Below are 20,266 nucleotides of genomic sequence, written 5' to 3' on the forward strand. Positions count from 1 at the left end.
ATTTGGACACCTCTTATATTGACGTCGACATAAATCCGACTTACGTGCGAGTCACTATAAAAGGAAAGATTCTGCAATTAACCCTACCCTGCGAGGTATCGGTTGATAAAAGTAACGTCCAACGGAATACGACCACTGGCAGTTTAATGATTGCTATGGCCCGATTAATTCCGTGCACAACAATCGTCAAGAAGGACGAATCAACAATAAAAAAGAAATCTAGCGAATCTAAAACAAAGGTGATCACAATTCGACCACCGGTGACTTCTCGACGAGCTCTTCTCGAGATCGGTCCACCTACGGTCGTTTACAATTTTCTGAAGATAACCGAAGATTCCGCGAAACAAACACAGAAGAAAGAAAAAAAGAATCTCGAAGATTTCGAGGACAATTCAGACGTACCACCTCTCGAATAAACGGACATGAATAAAAAAATCACATAAATATGACAATGATCTCTCGCAAATTAATCATCGCGTTGATTTGAAACTTACTTTAAACGGATCTCGAAAGTCAATGTCTTTGGTCTCTTTGAGTCCCAATGGTATCATCGGCATAACGGGCTCAGCGCTGAAAAACAATACCGTATATTGAATATCGTATATCTTCATATCAGTAAAATTCATAATTTTCTTCGAATTTACCCATCGACATTTTGATACAGTTCCACTGAACTGTTCAATTCGGCAAGCTGTTCCTTCAACAACTGCAGATTCGAGTTGACAAAGCTTAACTCCAATGCGACGGTCTCTTTCAATTTTCTGTTGGTCGTCGCCCTGTAATGTGATTAATAAAAACTAAAACAAATGCAACTTCGCGGAGAGAATTTTCTTTTAAAATTTACCCTGAAACTATGGTAGTTTGTGATACAATAGAATATTAAAAAAGTTTTTACCATGCACACTTCAGTAAAATTAATCAAACTTATTTTGTATTTTATTGTAGTTTTATTAATGAATGAGAGATTTAGATTAAAATTCTTCGAATTACAATGTTGTCCCACGACTATCATATTTTCAGGGAAACTCTAAGAAAAAAAATTCTCTCCTTGTACAATATATGCTAAGGTAGTAGCGAATTGAAAACAGTCAGAATTTCTTGAAATTGAAACTATATGTTGTAGTGGACCTCATTGCAAATTGTTGAACTTTTTCTTGTATATTTTCCCATATATTCATATATTGCTTAAAAAATAATTATACAAAAATTATAGATCGCATACATTCAATTCATTATTTATATTTATATTTATTATTAGAGGGAAAAAAGTATATTATGAAGTATAATAGTGTATTAAGTATGTTATTATTATAGTAAATATATTATTATTACGCTTATTGCTACCTTTTACAAACAAATAATCGATTCTTTTTAAAACAAACGCATTAGTACTTAATACTATTTTTATGAAAAATGTCAAAACCGCATTAAAAACATATTAATATAAAAAAAAGTTTTATAATTCATCGCACAGTTTGTTAACATTGTATAATGAGCATTCGCCCTTCTTTTGCAGCTCTCTTGAAGCTTTCTTTAGTAGTTTTCTCTAATGCTGGTCCAATTTCTCGCTCATGCTGTTTCAACAAGTTTTTTGACATAAAAAGAATGTTCAGACAAGCTAATATTTTGTACCCGAACCCAGCATATAATATGTACATAAAAGTCATACAGTCATACATACAGTCGCGGACACTAAAGTCGTGACATTTTTTATTTCGATGGTTTGCGGAACACTCAAAAATTTCAAAAGGTGAAATCAAGAAATCTTATGCGACAAAGATATTAAATGGATACTGCAAGATTAAAGTAAATATATAAAAGAATTAATATACAACTTTGTTTAAAAATTAAGGATGAATAGATCGCTTTGTCACTATCATGTTCTAGCTGGGCATAGCATGTATTCGGATTTCCATCTGGGTGCTTCTCGGATGTCATGTCATCATTGTTGTTTATCGAACATTAAACAAGGACGACATGACACAATCGATGGACGAAAATGATGGGCAATTCAATTAATCAATTTTAAATTCTTCTTATTCAAGAATTATTGCGCAGTCTTAACATTTTAATATTAGGATTTTCGTCTCGAAATGCTCTCAAAAATTTGCTATTAACAGGCAATGTCTGAGAAACCCTGTATATAAATTATGTGTAAATGTATATATAAATTACATATATATTGTATATTGATTAATAAAGTAAAGATTATATTGTACATTAATTAATAAAATAATGATAAATTACATAGCTTACTTAAAAAGATTCTCAGCGCCCGCTCGCAACCGTAGTTCCTTGTTGATCTCTTGATTGAGTTTACTTCGCTTGTTCTGCAGTTTTCCTCTGCAGGTCGCTACCCTCGGATCCGAACCCTGCGAACCATGAAATGCATAGTTAACGATGTTTCCAACGTATCATGTATGGCTCGTAATCATACTATAATCCTGAATCCGCAAAGATTGCTGCACGATAAAGACCAGTTCCGCTAACCATGTTGATCAACCAATTCTGGTTAACAATTATTATCTATCCTCTTTTCGGATTATAGCCATAATAATAAAAACAAGGCGATAAAATTTTCTTAACAGTATAAACTCTATTTAGAAAATGTTCAAAGACAAGCTAACAACAATAGATGTTAAGTAATATTAATTAAATTTAATATATTAAAAATTAACGGAAAATACCTATACCTAGTTCAATTTACAAAGTCTTCATTAGCCGTTTTAGATTTACAAAAATATAAACTTTAACATAGTCAAAAATTAAACGTCAATAGAGAAAATTGATAGAGTCATGCCAATATAATAAGTATAATGTCCATGAGGACTGGCATGACTTTAATTAATCCACATTGCATTGTAATTAATAATTTCAACAAAAATGATAATTGCTTTCTTGATATCCTCACTTCATTAAAAACTATTAGTACATATTAAAAGATCAAGTAAATCAAGATATATCAAATACGACAAAGAACGCCATCATTTCGGTCAAAGTTAGATATTTCAAATAATACGTATATATGTACATATTCTTTATTAAACAAATTTATTTTAGGTATGATTGCGTGCCGACTTTCGGACACTTTCAATACAATCAGTCTGAAACGCTATTCCCCCCTAAATTCCCTCTAAATTAAATTAGAAAAACTATAAAGAACTTATTATTAAAATATTATCTTAATCAGAGTAAATCAAGATATATAATCTCGTAATAATTTTCCTCGTTATTTAATTTTAAATTAATTATGCACAATTTTCTAATAAGAAACAAATTAAGTAAGTTGCAAAACAATTAGAAGAACTGACTGTATGAATAAGAATAAAAAGAGAGCACATATAATAAAAATGATGATCGAGAATAAAATGACAATTAACGTTTAACTGTGACGAATAATAAAGGCCAAATGTCACGATTACTTTATAAACAATCAACAAACATTATTACAAATTCTATCAAATATTCGTACGTTAAACACGTGATTCATCTAAAAGAATCGTAACATTCTCATTTGAATTAATTCTGTTTTTTTTTAAGCTCTGTGAATCATCTTCGATATTAGTCTTCAATATCTTTTCATAATAGTTTTGTTCAGTATTTTCACACCTAATACAACGTATGATTAAATTCTAGTATATGACTTGTAATAACAAAGTGCTTTGTAATAACCTGAAATGTCTTGATTTAAATTTTATTATTACATTCAATTGAATCTCTGTCTGATTATATCTCTTTATAAAAATATTTAATTTATTTAATATTCTATATTTTTTCAATCAAAAATTTTTTTTTATGATGACTAAAGGTACTATTTCCGAAGCATTTTTAATATATGGAAAAATTATGATCCTTCTTTTATTATTTTTATCATTATATGAAAATAATACAATTTATGAGTAAGTAGATAAATAATAAAAAAAGTTATAAAACATAAAATTTAGGATAAATGAATAAAATGTACGCGTTAATTTAATATATTATAAGTTAATTTTAACATATTACAATTAACATTACTTAATTTGCTTCTAAATTAAGTCAAAATATTCCCAGACAGCACTACGTCCAAAATACGGATATAAAACGTCTTGAAGATGTCTTAAAGATTGCTTTAAGACATCATATTATAAAACGTTTTAATGCAGCGAATCAGTAATTGTAATTTTGTATTAATTTTTTATATAATATTTTTATATAATATTTTTGTATTTTCTAATATACTTTCTAATATATTCTTCTTATGTTTTAAATATAAAAATTTAGATAGACCATTTGGAAAATATGAGTTGTTTTAAATTTAATTTATGTACAAATTTTCTAATTGTATCTGATAATTAAAGTAATATTTTTATAGGTTTATATATTTATATAGATTAAGATAATATTTGATACTCAACGATATCAAAGTCACTTGAAGCAAAATAAACGCAAATATATCATAAATAATTAATTAAAATTACTTGCGCATATATTATGTTATAATGTTATTGCTCATTGCTATTGGAAATTATTGTATCTTCGGATATTACGGAATTAATGAATGCAGAAGTTGTCGATAGGCAATTCATTTCTTCGTTTTAGTTGAGATAATATAAGAAATGAACTTGAATCGGAAAGAAACGCTGATAAATGTGTGATTTGACACCACTAACAGGTGTCAAACAAAATACGAAGAAAATAGGAAGAGAATATGGTCGCGAAATATATACATCGGAAGAAGCTCACGATCGCCGTGTGTAGCCGACTGTTTTTTTTTTCAAGTTCGACTTCCTTTGCTCCTTACCCCAAACCGGAAGTACCTCCTCATGATAGCATCCGGTGTGGCGATTTTCACGTTTCGTGTATTTAGCAAATTTCCTGTATCAGCACCGTATTTTCTTCTCTCGTATATCCTTCTTTCGTCCTTCTCATCCCTCGTAGTCTCGTTAGGAACGATCACCTTTGCATTCGAGGGAACGCTCGCGCGATCCTTCGGCAATGGGCAATAATGTACCCACTTTAGCATGATCGACAATGATCTTGATTGTACCATCAGAATTGAAACTGTTCTCGACGCTGGTGAAGATACGATTTTTCAACGTCCGTTCATCTCTTTCTCTTTCTCCTTTTTTAAAATTTTACTTGAAAATGGGATACAAAGAACACGATATAAACACGTGATGTAGTAGTGACTTGTAAATCATATGTAGAAGCTGCGATTAGAAACTTTAATTAGCACGTAGAAGCTAAATCGAGTCCAATGCTTTATGCGATATGTTTTTATACTTATGTTATTATAATTATTAATAATTATTAATAATTTATAAGATTTTTATTTTTCTCTGTTTAAAGAAATTTAAAGCTAAGCATTATTGCCAATAAAAAGTTTCGAATATATAAATAATCAAAGAGTTTACGGAATCTGCACCGATGTAACACGAAAATGCTTTTTTTTAATTTAATAGTAAAAGATAAATAGGAATTAAAAGAATATCCAATCATTTTCTATTAAAAACAAAAAAAATTATAATATTTAATTAATTAAGAAAGAAATATGTTAATTCTAATATTCATTTAATTAAGAAAGAGAATGCTAATTCTGGAACACGCTATATATCTATAATGCTTGATAAACACAATTCTTATCAGAATCTTTACAATCTAGCCTGCATTTGTCATCTTGCAGAACTAATCGTTGCGCAAAAGGTCATCAGTCATAAAAGTTTTGACTTATACGCGGCTTAAAAATACAAATACATCCATTTATAAACTTAAGATTTACACGCTTTCGATGATATTAATGAAACAACAATTAACGTATCGTATAATGTTATACCGCTCACATTCATATATAAAATAGTTAAAAAAAAAAAAGATATGATAGTTACATACTTATTGATTCTTTTTTAAATTCTTTTAACTATTTGAACAAAAAAAATTAATGCATTGTAATTGCTTTTACCATAAAAATGCTATATTATCATAAATGTTGAAAAACTATATTATGTAAAATTTTAATATGTGTGGAGGCTGATTCGCTTTGTCGAGCATGGCTAATGATATTCGACGATCTAATCGATCCTTATCATCTTACATAAATCGACTTTTAAGGAATTGTATAATATATTGAGATTCTACGCATTTTCATTTAATCTTTCGTAAGCGAAAAGCGCCAAATGAATTAACTAAGTTCGTTTCATTGAGAAGGATTTAATGTTTTGTGATTAAAAATTTTCAACAAAAACTCGAGAGATGATCTCGTTTGTCATTTCAAAACCAGGTTATAAAAAATTGATTATTGAAGAAAAAAAAATTTCTTTTTTATAGCCTCAATTACGAAGTTAAATGAAATAGAAATATTATACTCATAGTGTTGAGAAATATTAATAATTAAATATTATAAATATTATAAATATTATAAATATTATAAATGAATTATGAAGAAAAAGAGATAAGAGGCAAACTAGTGGGTAGTTTATTGCCTTTATTTTAGATACGTAACGGAGGACTAGGTGTTCGCGTTACCGTATTTCCGTTCCACTTAATAAATCGTCTCGTTAACGCGATAAGCGCGACTCGAAGGTAACGATGGGTTATCCGTAACTGCAATCGTTTATCCAAACTGAATTGAAAATTTTAAAGATGCGTCTTTTTATACATTCCACCAATATTTGCTTACAGTTTCCTGTGCCGGAATCGTCATTATAACATCATGCATCACCGAATAGACGAAAAAATTCTCAGTTACGGATTCTTTCTTACGTAATGCTTCCTTATGTATATAGTATGTGAAGACATATCAATCCTCAACACTTACGTTGTGAAATAATTTTCCATAAAAGTAGATAGAACATTTTATACCGTTTTATTATCTTTTGTTATTTTTATCTAACGCAAAGATAAGATGAGCTATTATCTTATAAATTTTTTTACAATTTTTTAATCAATGCTACAAATGGATGCTTAGAGCGGTTTAAGAACACAAATATATTCTTTACATTTATTATTATTGTTGGAGATGTGAATAATTTGATTTCGTGTACAAAAGTCTCGATCAATTCAAGAGTTAAATTTATTAAATGATTGATAATGATTAGATATAGTATTTTATTCGATATAACATCGCGATATAATATGTAAAAAAACATTCATAGATAGAGTAAATAGAATATAAAAAATCTAACTCGGTTAATCAGAAGCGATTTCAGAAATTACGATCGGTGTTTCTCACTTTATAGAAAATTATAACGTATCTAGTTCCTCCTGAGATAAATAATTAGTAACTGGCTTATCAGTGCTGTTCGCTCATCATTAAAAAAAATACATACAGAATGCCCCAAGAATCGATATTTTCTCTAAATTATACTGAAAATTTATTTTTTTTTGTTTCTTTTTTCATTTATATAACACTAAGTATATTGAAAATATGTAATTTTTATAATTCTTCACTAGATAAGATTGAACCTATAAATAATGAAAATTAACGATATGTTTATTTGTAACTATCGTTCGAACAAATCGATCAATGAAAATTTGAAAGGCGCGTCCCTCTACATTTAAATTTGGACTTATGTAGACCATATCGTATTCTCGATGTAAAATTAGATTTCATAGATGTTAAATGAAAAGAAATTTCAGAAAACAATTTCACGTTAGCTAATAAGTGAATGATTTCGAACTCTAGTTATATTAGACAAAATTATAAGCCTCTTCAATTTTCTCCTCGTGTTATATTTCTACTCTGATTTATCATCAATTAAGTCGATACATACATATAGTCGATACACACACACACACACACACACACACACACACACACACACACACACACACACACACACACACACACACACACACACACACACACACATACATAAGAATTATTATATTTGAACATTAATCTTATTCCATAATTTCATACAAAAATTAATCAGTTGCGAAATGTGTCCCATCAAATTTTCGATTCAAATTTTCGAAAAAAGAATTAGTTGTTAATTCAAATTGTCCTGTTGAATAACTCCCAATCGGAAGACGCGTGAGTTTCGAGATTGCCTGAGTATATGCATTCGCGGCGACGCGAATTAACGACGTTGCCGGATGTTACCGCGCGCTAATCTACCGTAACTCGCGCGTTATTAAATGACGCGGTCTCAGTAACCGACTGGCTAGCTGGTCGCATAACTGTTTGTCGTTTCAGGCGAATCGAAGCCGGTCAGAATCAGTATTGCTGTACTAAATCGGTATCGAACATCCGTGCGTAAAGAGCAACGTTCCATCATGGGATAGTCTTGTCATCGAAATCTCGCGTGTCCTACGCGTGCAATATTCAATTGAATTTACATGGAACGTTCAATTACATTATCACTATAATAACGAGGATGCGATTGCATGTAGCGTGGTATGCGGTACACGATACGCGGTAAAATAACTAGGTAACTATACTAGGAGCAGCGACAAGCCTCGCCTATTTTCACATTAAACTATAAAATATAGCCATATTGTAATTTCTCCATATCTCTTCAATAATTTTTTACTCGATTTAGCAATGTTATCATCAACATTATATTTGCAATCTCCGATGAAAACTTCATTAACACAAAAATTATTTCTTTCCCACCGAATTCCGAAATTATTTCTCTTTTTTTACAGAATACACAATATACATCCGTGTTAATTTTTAATTATGCCGATCATGCCATGTCGCTGCTTGCTTCTTTTCTCTCTATTACATATATGGAACGCGCAAAAGTGACACGAGCTAATGATAAATTAATATTTGCATAAATTTTCTGAGCCTCTATCCTTGAGGAGGAAACGTGTTCAAAAAATTAGGAAAAAATTATAGTATACGTATTATGGATAATACTTTCCTAGTTTTTTGAATATATTTCTTTCCAAGAATAACGACCCTGCATGGGCTTCTATATTATACATAGCAATTAAATTTGTGCGACTTTCATGTAAAGTCCATTCTGCAATTGCGTAATTGTAAGTGCTTGTAGTTGTAAGAATTAATCAATCGCAATCAAATATAAGGAAAATATTCGATTATGATTGATCAATTCTTACAATTACATCAACTACGCTTATACGCAATTATAAAATGGACTTAACAAATAGCAATACAAACTTTTGCGTTCAGTATTCATTCGCTAGATATATACATGGCGTGTATATACTTAATGTGTTTTCAGAGAGCACAAAATACTAAGAGATAATGAAAAGTATTTTTTTAAGTTGTCTTTTCGACAAAGCAAAATATGTCTATAAGACGACTTTTAGTTTTATCGAAAAGACAATTTAAAAAAAAACGTCTTTTCATCATATTTCTATAGTTGTTTTTTCGACAAAGTTGATTAAAAGATATCTTCTCACATTATTGAAAGGAGACAAATAAACAAGATATCTTTTCGTTATTTTAATACTTTTCATCACGAGCAGTACGTGGACGTAGTGGAGTTCAGTTTTCCCGAGATCCTATATGTTTTTGGAAAACATATAGGATAGAAATAAAAGATGCAGCATTATGAGAAATTTTATCTATATTCTAATGAACACTAATGAAATATTTTTTTAGAAGCGAATCTTCAAAGGAGATTATGATGAAAGTGTTCTCTTTCATACAGGAAAGATTGCATGGCAAGTGTTGCAAGTCTCATAAATGAGATGTATATTGAAAGTCATACAATTTCATTTAGTTTTGTGTAAAAATTAATTTAGAGATCTGATGTTAAATGTTATATAATGTGTCAAAATCTAAAAATAAAAAAAAGTCTTAAAGACGATTAAAAAATATCTACAGAAATCATCTTTTAATTATCATATAAGGCTATCAAAATGACAAGCAGTGCGACATCTGTCACCTTTTAATCAAATTTGTGCTTTCAAACAAATTTGTGCTCTTTGGGGTATTACCATTTCCTGATATATATTTCAATAATATCAAAGAATCTTACAAAAGCTGCAAAGTTTTTTTTTTGCTGAACTGTAGTAACTGTTGGTCCATAATATATTATAAAATAGACAATTTGAATAAATGTGTACAACTATTTATTAATAAGTAATATGTATGAAAGAGAGAGAGAGAGAGAGAGAGAGAGAGAGAGAGAGAGCACTATTCTGTGCGCAAGCTAGATAAATTGAATCACATTTTGTTGATCTTTATATACAAGTTCCTAAACTAATGCACGGCGATTCTGTTAAAACAATATAATCGCGTAGGTTGACACGTTATTATTTAACATCGTCGTCCACGTTCGGACACGAATCCGATATTCCTCAGCATTTGATTTATACAACTTCGATCGGCGACCTTGCCTGGTGAATTTATAAGACAAAAAAGCGTATGTGTTCAAATGATTGTACATATACACAATTATTTTTTTTGTGAGATACGATGCGCGAACAAATACGATTACACTTAATGATTATCTGCGAAAATTCGCATAATTTGCGAAGTAACACTGCTAAGAAAGTATTATCGAATTTATCGCAGCGAATTTACGAATTTACAGCGATATAATCTGTTTTTATTATCCCCCACATTGATCATGTTCAAATAGTATTTACGATCAAACCACCGTAATTTTTAACGAAATCGCGAAAATATAACGTTTTGAACAATTACCGAACGCGTTTGTCGCGAAAGAAAGAATTGTAATAAAAAAATTAGAAATGTCGATGTATGTATTGTCAATTATCAATCGCGAACACAAACGCGGTATTCGCACTTAACCCGTGACTCTTATTTAGAAAAGCGTATTTATTTACGACTCTCTACACAACGTCAACTTCTGGCCGGCCACCGTCGTATCTTCCCGGCGACTAATCGTGAGAGGTGAGGTCGTCGGAATATGGGTCCCGGACGCACTTTGGCGCTCGGTGAAAGGAGAGAAACTCCGTAAATAATACAGTGGGGATGGTTAACGATGGCTTTTTCTTCGTCCCCGTCTCGTCGCGATTCTCGTATACGCATTCATGATACGTGTGCGTGCGATTTTGCGATGAAACGCACGTCTGATGTAAAAGCGGCACTGCAAAACGCCGATAGATGACAAGACTCTTCCCGATCTTTGCGTAGCTACAGCTAAACAGCTGTCCATCCATGAGGATGACTGATCCGTACAGTCATTTGACGTGACCCACGGATCTAAGTTCAATACATTGTGGATTCTCACGTATATATGTATATATGTATTTGCGAACGACAGGGTAATAAATATTCGGGAAAAAGTGGAACCAAGATATTACCCAATAAATACTGAATGTAACATGTTTGTGTTATATACATATACATGTGTTATATACATAACATACATATAAAATCTATATATTTACGGATATGTTACGTAGCAGTGATATCTCTCATTTAAGAATATAATCAATATATGTAAATATTCTATAATATATGTACATATTTTATCTAAATCAATCTACAGAAATACTCTGCATATTTTGGGATCATTCTTGTATTTTGAGGTTCGCGATTAATTAAAATAAAAAAGATGTACCTATATGAATTGTAGTGCTTCGACTCAAGGTTTCCACGCGATCGATTTCCCGCATTATCTCGTCTCTTATTTAATATCCAATACTTTTGAATTTAGTTTAAACGAATTTATTTTGTCTCTTGTTTAATTTTGTTGTTACAAAGAGTTGTCCGTTCATAAAAAAATAATGTAAATCTGATTTCAGAAAAATTGATTTGCGTTACACTTATGTGAATTTGTAATGTATTATGCATATATGTGTATATATAGTAAAATTCGAAAGTTCAACATTTAGCAATAAATACTGGTTGAGCATATTTTCATCTATGTATGTCAAGCCTGTCCAATTTTAACTTTGAGCGATGCTTATCAATAATGTACTGTCCCCGAAATCTTACATTTTTTGCGTCGATGGCTTTGCGTTTTAACTCCGAAACTCAAGTTGAACATGCCTAATGTATGTGTGTATATCATTTCCTTATTATTTTTTTTTGCTTTCTTATGAAGATTTGTCATTATGTTCTGTGTACTATTTCGACAAACCTATGTAATTTTATATCCAAGAAATCTTTAAGAGATATGAAATTTAATGTATTACTAATTAATTAATATATTATTTGTACAATATTCTAAAAATGTCGAAAAACAGGTTTTTCGACATACATTCCTCAATTATTTAAAAAACAGAATTTAACAGATCAATCAAAATCACAAAATGATCACTTCAACGGAATTTAAGAAAATTTTGATGAGAAATTAAGCGCCAATTTTAATTAAAATTTAATAATTACTAATCTTAAAATTAATAAGTTAATATAATAATTTTTTTAAATCATAACTCTAATTTAATTTAATAATTACAAATTTTTTAATTTTAATAAAGTAATTTCTGCTTAATTATTAATAATTTCTAATTACTATTAAGTCTTTCGTACCTCCGACTTTCTCAAAAGAAATGCATTTCGTATGAAGATGGTTCTATGAGTTTTTGGACTGATTCCAATTTAACTGTCAAAAAAATTTCAAAATGATGGATTCAAGATGGCGGTCATAGAAAAATAAGATATCGACATATTTGAAATATGATTGTGGTTAAGATTCTTCTTTCTAATGACGAATCAAAAGTAAAAAATTAAAACAGCAGATTTAAAATGCCGGTCAGGAAAAGCTATAATATCGATATATTTAATATGAGCTTAAATAATATTTTTTAAATTATAAATATGAAAATTACAAATATGAAAATTTTAAGTCAAGATAATACATCCCAGTTAGCTAAGTATTATAAGCAAAGTGTTCAGATTTTAACATCAACAATGAGTTTGGTGATGGTTTAAAAGGGTTGCGGCGCGTGATGGCAAAAGAAATCGCTGGTAAAATTTGCATAACTATGTTTTATTGAAAACAGTATATTGCAAAATGTGCGATCTTTTAAAACATTTAATTTAAACCTTTTTCTTTAAGACAAGCCAAAATATAAGTTAATATTATTTGTTAAAAATTTGATTTTTTTGTAAGTGGAACATATATTTCAGAGGTACTAAATGGAGTATATTATTAATTTTTCGGATGATAAAAAAGTTTGTGACAAAAAAGTGAAAAAAAATCCACAACGGCGAAGAAGAAAACCTCGAAAAAGGTGGACACGATGATATGATTTCGTTTGTGATCCACGTATTCAATGCAGTATTCTGGTACTGCATACTGTGAGAGAGAGATATCATCCTAAGAAGCCATGAAGAAGCGCGATAACGGTATCTACCGTGAATGATTCCCACTCTCTCGAATGCCGTAGATATGGTCGAACGGGCTAAGAAGACGAACGGGAAATAAGATACGTTCACATTTTTCGCGGCCTCTCGTAACGCGCACCTGTCGTCGACCGAAATCGCGTGTTACAGTGGGGAACAAATAGCGATAATTCTGATTTAAATATCGATTTACTACAGCCATTTTGCTTAATCTTTCAATTCTTAGCACAATAGCATAGGAATTAATATGTACAATAGCTTAATTATATTATTATATTAGAAAATCAAATTTCCGTGGAAATTTCTATGAAAATATTACGAGATATATGAGATATATTAATAACGACGCCGTATATATTATAATATGCATACAATGTGCAAAATTTATGATATTAATGAAATTTCGCATTACAAATGTACTTACAAGAATACAAATGGGTATATGACATAGTAATATTCACTAATAACTCGAAATTAACGTTCTACTATCGGATTCTACTTCGATATGCCTTGTTCCCAAGAATCACAAAAAAAAATGGACTGTAAAATTTTAATACTACCCATGGGGGAAAGTCGAAGGCTATCGAAGACATATAATGTACAACTATAAAATTCCGGATCTTTTCCTACGAAACCATAACTGGCATAATGTTACAAATGGAACCAGATTCCGCGGGATGTAGTTTTCCCTCGCTGCATGCTATTGAATGTACACAACTACTTTTACCACATATACGGACAGGAATGTCTAATAGTGCACGCGTTTCTCATTGAGACCCACTTTTCTCTTCCGGTAACAAGGACACGAGATTTTTTTACGCAGAAAAAGTTGCGCTAGAGGTCCTAACAGTGTGCTGTGAAATTTCTTAAATTAGGCTTCACATCGCCTATCACAATATCTACTAAACAAATATCTACTAAACAAAATTTTTTGAATAAAGTTATTTTTATAAAGTTATTTTTACAAAAACAAGACTTCTTACAAATTTTTTTTACCACTCGATGGTTTGATTAATTAATTTCAAGTGTTTTGTACGTTTATTCTATACGTGTGTGTGTGTGTGTAATGTATAAAAGAAAAGAATTGTTAAAAGAATAATAAGAAATTTATTTAAAAGATATAAAGTAATAATGAAAATGTTTCTAAAAAAATTGCTTTTTATCAATATATTTAACACGACTTGATTCAAAATAATCAAAAACAAAAGGACAAAATTTTCTTTTATTTATTAATAGTATAGATAGGGCATAATCTCAAGTTTTATGAAAAAATTAAAATTTGCGACAAAATGTTGCGTCGGTTCAAAGGTTAATTGTATATTTTTGTATATTTCAACAAATTAACTTTTATCATAGTGAAAAAATATTTTTAAAATTTCAGGAATTTCAAAGTGACTAAAGATATATGCCAAAGTAGAAATCAATCAGTCCAATTTTTAAAGTATTGTGTTCACAGATTTTGAAAATATAATTTTCAGAAAAACGCATTTAAAAATATTAATATTTATAATTAATATTTTTTAATAATTTGTAATATTTGTATTTTATATATTGTTGAAAGTATAGGATGGACAAAGTTTAAAATCAATTCTTTCCGTCGCATTTTTTTTCACAAAAAAATTTATAAAAACAATCTTATTTTTGTGTTTTTTTTCATTGAAAAGAGAAAGATTATTTTTAAGGGGACCTTAGATACCTAACAAAGTTCGAAAAAATTGAATATTTTTGTATATTTTTATATCTTCATTTTTCAAGCTCTTCTGCCTCCTTAAGAAAATAAATCGTAGGTAAATTTTTAAATTTTTAAATGTGTATTCGGAAATAAATTTATGATAGGATTATTCTTCATCATAATAAACAATAAAAGTCCTGCGTCTAAAGATTAGAATAGTCAGAGTTTTTTTCATTATTATTCTTGGTGGACTAGAACTGATTTCCAAGGACATCTTTTCTTGAAATGATATATTCCCGGATATCATCGTTAGTTCTAGTTTTATATTTAAAATATACGATTAAAAGACATGTTCCTCTGATATTATATCGAATACTTGTATAAAAATTTCAGATCTTTGATAACGTTGACATTATTTTAACAAGTAACATGAGAACACAATTTTTACGACTACGAACCGTAAAGGCTTCTGCACTAATTACACGAAAAAAAAAAGATTTTAATCGAATTAGCTAACACTATGATATTAAGTAGAGAGATTAAGTAGAGATGCTGATCAAAAGTATCCTCATAGATAAAATCATAAACAATGAAGATTTTGTTGTAGCGGCATTTAAAACTTGCTCTTCTGGACTAATCGAACTGAAAAGTACCTTCATCTATTAAACCATTCATTTTTTTTATAATTGTATCTTATACGTTAATACTTTTATACAGAATAATGAGATGAATCGATTGATCTAAGGAAAACGTAGCTGTTTTTTAAAAAAAATATGTAATTTGCAAATCGCAATTTTTTTTGAAAAACAGTTATATGTTTTCTTTACGTCACTTGATTCATCTCATTCTGTGTATAAAAATATTAAGATATAGTTGCTAAAAAATGAATGGTGTAATATATAAAGATACTCGTAGATTCTTTTCAGTCTGATTAGATATCAAAATAGCAATTATGAAATAGCATTAAAGCAAAATCTGTTCATCTTTTTATAATTTTGTATAAGAAAACTTTTCATCGGCATCTCATAATTTACAATGTCACAGTTTCAACCAATTCAACTGAAACAATTTTTTTCGTATATGATTAATGCTGAGTCATTTATGTTTTTATTTTTTCTTAAAAAAAAAAAATCGGAGGATGCAGAAGAGTGTAACCGGGTTTAAGCTGGAGATTAAATAATAATAGCCGATACACAGTGATAGTGAAGATATTTGCGAAATACGAAGATACTCGTTTGTTCAGTTCACTAAGAAATCCGCGAGAAAGGGCGTCGCTCTTCGTGTACTTGTCTTACATAGCGTAAGCTAGAGGCCGATCCGCCGATACCGAGCGGCACGCTGTAGAAAACGCAACCAAGTACGTCCAACGAGCACCGCGTCGTTGCTCCGCGTCGAGGCGTTTCACGCGCATTTTTAGTCGGTCAATGACTCTGAAATTGTATTAAACATCGACTACGCCGTAATTGAAATTACGTAGTACTGGAGCTGGAAACGCCCGGCTGGCTACACGTGCGGTTTCCTTCGTTGCCCAGAAGTATGTATATCGAAACCACGATAAACAGAATACGAGGTGTATCCATCATACACAATAGCGTCATCCCGAATCTCAATCACGAATCTCAATTGCAGTCCAATCGACGCGTTACTCAAAGGTAAACGTCCCAATGACCGGACATGTACCTATATGTACGGACACTTACACATAATTTATTATTATTAATCTCAAATGTTCTTTTATTGTAATAAATTATAATATTATGATAAAAAAAACATTAGAGATTAATAATAATAAATTATATATCAGATTAATAATAATAAATTATTTTGTGTAAGTGTGACCGGATATGGTCATAGATACATGTCGGTCATTGAGATGTTTACCTTAGTTGCAAGCGCATGATTCATTCATTACTTCCTACAATTCATTTATTATTTTATTACAACTAAGTAAGTAAAATAATCGCACAAACTCATAAGCGAGAAATGAATAACACATGCCTATGAAAATAAGACTTTGGAAAGTTCAGTGAGATATAAGAATTTTTTCCGCTGTATCTAAATTTGTCTAGCACACGTAAAGATTTTAAGATATTCTAATCTAAAAATACAAAAAAGCGTTTTTTTAATTTGTCAAATTAAATTTTAAAAAATATAAGGATATCTATTGATTTGGATTCTTCATGAGAATTATATCCGTTGATTTGGACAATATATTTAGATATTTGGATTCTTCACGAAAAAATCTACAAAAATAGAAGCAGATGCAATGTGGTGATTTATCATTCTATTCGTCATATTGCATCCGTCATTTTATACTTAAAAATTCTGACTCTAAATTCATAATCAGTGACCCAAAAAACCCTTTAATACAAAGTGTCAAAAAAATTGGCCTTATAAGCGTTCGATACGCTTATATACTAAAAAACATAGAATTTGTTAATACAATTTATTCTTGCAGTTATATATTAAAGGTTAAAATTAAATATATTTCTATCTTTTCGGAAAACATGCACTTCTATAGATTTTTTCATGAAGAATCTAAATATATTGTCCAAATCAACGGATATAATTCTCACGTTTTCGAGAGAAGTTCGTAATCTGAAAAATTAAAAAAACACTTTTTTGCATTTTTAGGTTAGAATATTTCAAGCTCCTGATAGTGTTAAATAAATTTTGTGATCAGATTACGAAACAAAAAGATTACGTCGATAAATCACATTTACATCTCAGTGGACCAAACATTACAGATTTGTGTAATTATAAATTTTTACTGATAGTCGTAATTTGTAATCGTCAATAATTTTAATGATAACTTTGATCACTTATCAATCAGTTCGCTACCAATCAGCGACTCCCATCGTATCTTTAAATTGCAAAATAATGTATACATGGGAATTTATTACAATTGATCGAATCCGAAATAATTTAAGCACGGGCGTGAAGAAAACAAAAAAAAAACGAATATATAGTCGAGGGAAGGAAGGAGGGCACGATCGTTCCGGTTTACACCTCGATCTACTTAGAAATGGTATGTCTGAGGACTCTCAAGCAGCTTCAAGGCTGTCGCGTCCTTCGCGATCATTGCACGCTCGACATATTACCACACGAAGAGGAGCCCCACGCTTGGCCAATGGAGAAAGGCAATGTATGGCGAAACAGTATGTGTATGTATGTATATTGTATATTACACGGCGCATCCGGGGAATTGTACTGAGGATGCACTGAGCGCACATTTAACCTGTCAGTTGGAAAAGGTTGGGTATGCTAGCTCCAGCTTGTTCCGCAACTCGTTCTAATTCAAACCATTGTTATTCGCATAATTTAATTTACACATGTTCAAGAGTAGAGAATCCGACGCGAATTGATTTTTATTAAATCAAAATGAAGAGAAGCTTCTTTTGAACTAAATGATTGGACAATATATAACAGGGCAATAGGAATCAAGCACGTCATTTTACACTTAAAAATGCAAACCAATACGGTTAACAAAACAACTTTAATAATAATTAATCCGCTTACATATTTCGGCTCACTTTTGAACCATCCTCAGAGACAATATGATACGTAATTACAAAAAATTTTTTTTACAAACTAATTCATTTCAGTGAGCCATCTCCACCTATTAATGGAAATTATAATATAAAAACGAACTCTAATAACAATCTAGAAGGTATTAAAATGATTAAAAGATAAATTTGCAAAAATTTATTATAAAATAATATAAGGTAGCACAGTAAAACAAAAATTCACTATTCGCTATACTATATCACTATATCGCAAACACTTCTACAATTCTATCGGTTTAGTCAAAAACCAATCTTTGACCATTCAGCGAATCAGTATCGATTATTATGTTGAAATTAATGAATAACTTTTAATATACCTAAAACGTTAATCGCAAAGAAAAAGAAAAAGAAGGAAAAATTCTGATATTAATTATAGTCCAGACGGACATCAAAATCAAAACTGAATCTTTAATAATTTAATCTTAATGTAACAAAGAATGTACTGATTAGCTGGCAATAATAACGCTCCGATATTTATAGTTCGTTTACAATTGGAAAATAGGCCTTGGGACTTATTTTGAACTGTTTTGAAGTTTGTAGTTTTCAAATCGGAAAATAAAGTGTTTCGAAGCATCATGGAAGAGCAATCACATTTCGAAAAGCAATCCGAATATCGAATGTCATTCCGAGGTCAATGTTTATATTAAATTATCTAATAAAATTTTACATAAAATTTGTAATCTGACAATTATATGGATACATTTACAAAAATAGATCAAAATGCAAAATTTTGCAGATCTTTTCTAAAATATTGATTGTTTACTCAATTAATTTCAACTAAATTAATATTTCGCCAAGACATTAACGATATGGCGAGAATCATTCAAGCAGCATATTTATATTTAATTTTAGAAAAAAATCATCCAATAATTGAAAAAAACATTTTGATTGTGTTTTAAAAATATAACCGTGCCTTGAACTCTGCTTATACAATATGTATAAAAATGCTTTTAAAATTATTCCTAAATTATAACGTAAAAATATTACAACATGAAGTATTTATACATTCGGTATAGCTAAATTAAAAAATTTTTAAATTAATCGGCTTTTCGGATGCATATAAATCAGTTTTTTCAGAAATGTTTGTCGAGCATTTGAAAATAATCGGGATAGCGTGTTCTAATTTCTTTCTTCAATATATGCTGGCGTTTTATTCTTATATTTTTTGGAAAAAATAAAATATATATACCTCAAATCGGATTTGACTAATTTTTGACAAATATTATTTATCTAAAAATTTTGTTCTGACAAAATTGTTGCGTTATGACGAATCATCTTAGCACAATTATTGCAAAATTGTTGTCACTTTGTGCTATTATTGTGCAATGTTCTCACAATTTGTTTATTCGAATACGCGCTTGAATAAAGTTGCTCATGCAACTTTATATAATTTATTATTATATAATTATTATATAATTTTATATAATTTATTATGTTTTTTAATATTTTCGATATTAATGACGACTATAATATTGCAGCGTTGAACACGCTTTCCGTGCACTAATGACGATTATAGTTTAACAGTTTTTTTTAAGTGTTGCTACTTTGAAACGTGTTAAAGTATAATTTCTTCCCACCAATACTTAACATTACATACGTAATGTACGTAAAATTTAACTGCTATACTTCTTCTCTAGTGAAGTGACGTTCGCGTCATACAGTTGCAACGTATTCGCGATTCAATTGTCCGTATAGCGGAGATACAATGGCAGAAAATAAAGTTGTACCAAAAAGATTAATAAATATTTGATTTGAAAATAAGTTGTCTTAGACTTTATTACAGTAGTTTGAGAATATTTCATATATATA

The 20,266-nt window shown here is 29.9% G+C and overlaps 1 protein-coding gene across 6 annotated transcripts in view; it reads right to left on the minus strand.

Moving 5' to 3' along the window:
- The window catches only part of LOC108687736 (rhophilin-2), a 45,989-nt gene that overhangs the window by 9,971 nt on the left and 15,752 nt on the right, over positions 1–20,266 (minus strand). For 4 of the 6 annotated variants that reach the window (XM_018193664.1, XM_018193663.1, XM_018193662.1 and 1 more), the window contains 3 exons: positions 2,257–2,372; positions 645–776; positions 495–570 (listed from right to left, as the gene is read on the minus strand). In XM_018193664.1, coding sequence (XP_018049153.1) covers positions 495–570; positions 645–776; positions 2,257–2,372 — 324 coding nt within the window. Of the gene's footprint in view, positions 1–494; positions 571–644; positions 777–2,256; positions 2,373–4,783; positions 5,018–20,266 lie in introns of those variants that run through there. The other 2 variants (XM_018193660.1, XM_018193661.1) reach the window with 1 other exon arrangement.

The sequence above is a fragment of the Atta colombica genome, unplaced genomic scaffold (genome assembly GCF_001594045.1).
Source record: "Atta colombica isolate Treedump-2 unplaced genomic scaffold, Acol1.0 scaffold215, whole genome shotgun sequence".
Lineage (NCBI taxonomy): Eukaryota > Metazoa > Arthropoda > Insecta > Hymenoptera > Formicidae > Atta > Atta colombica.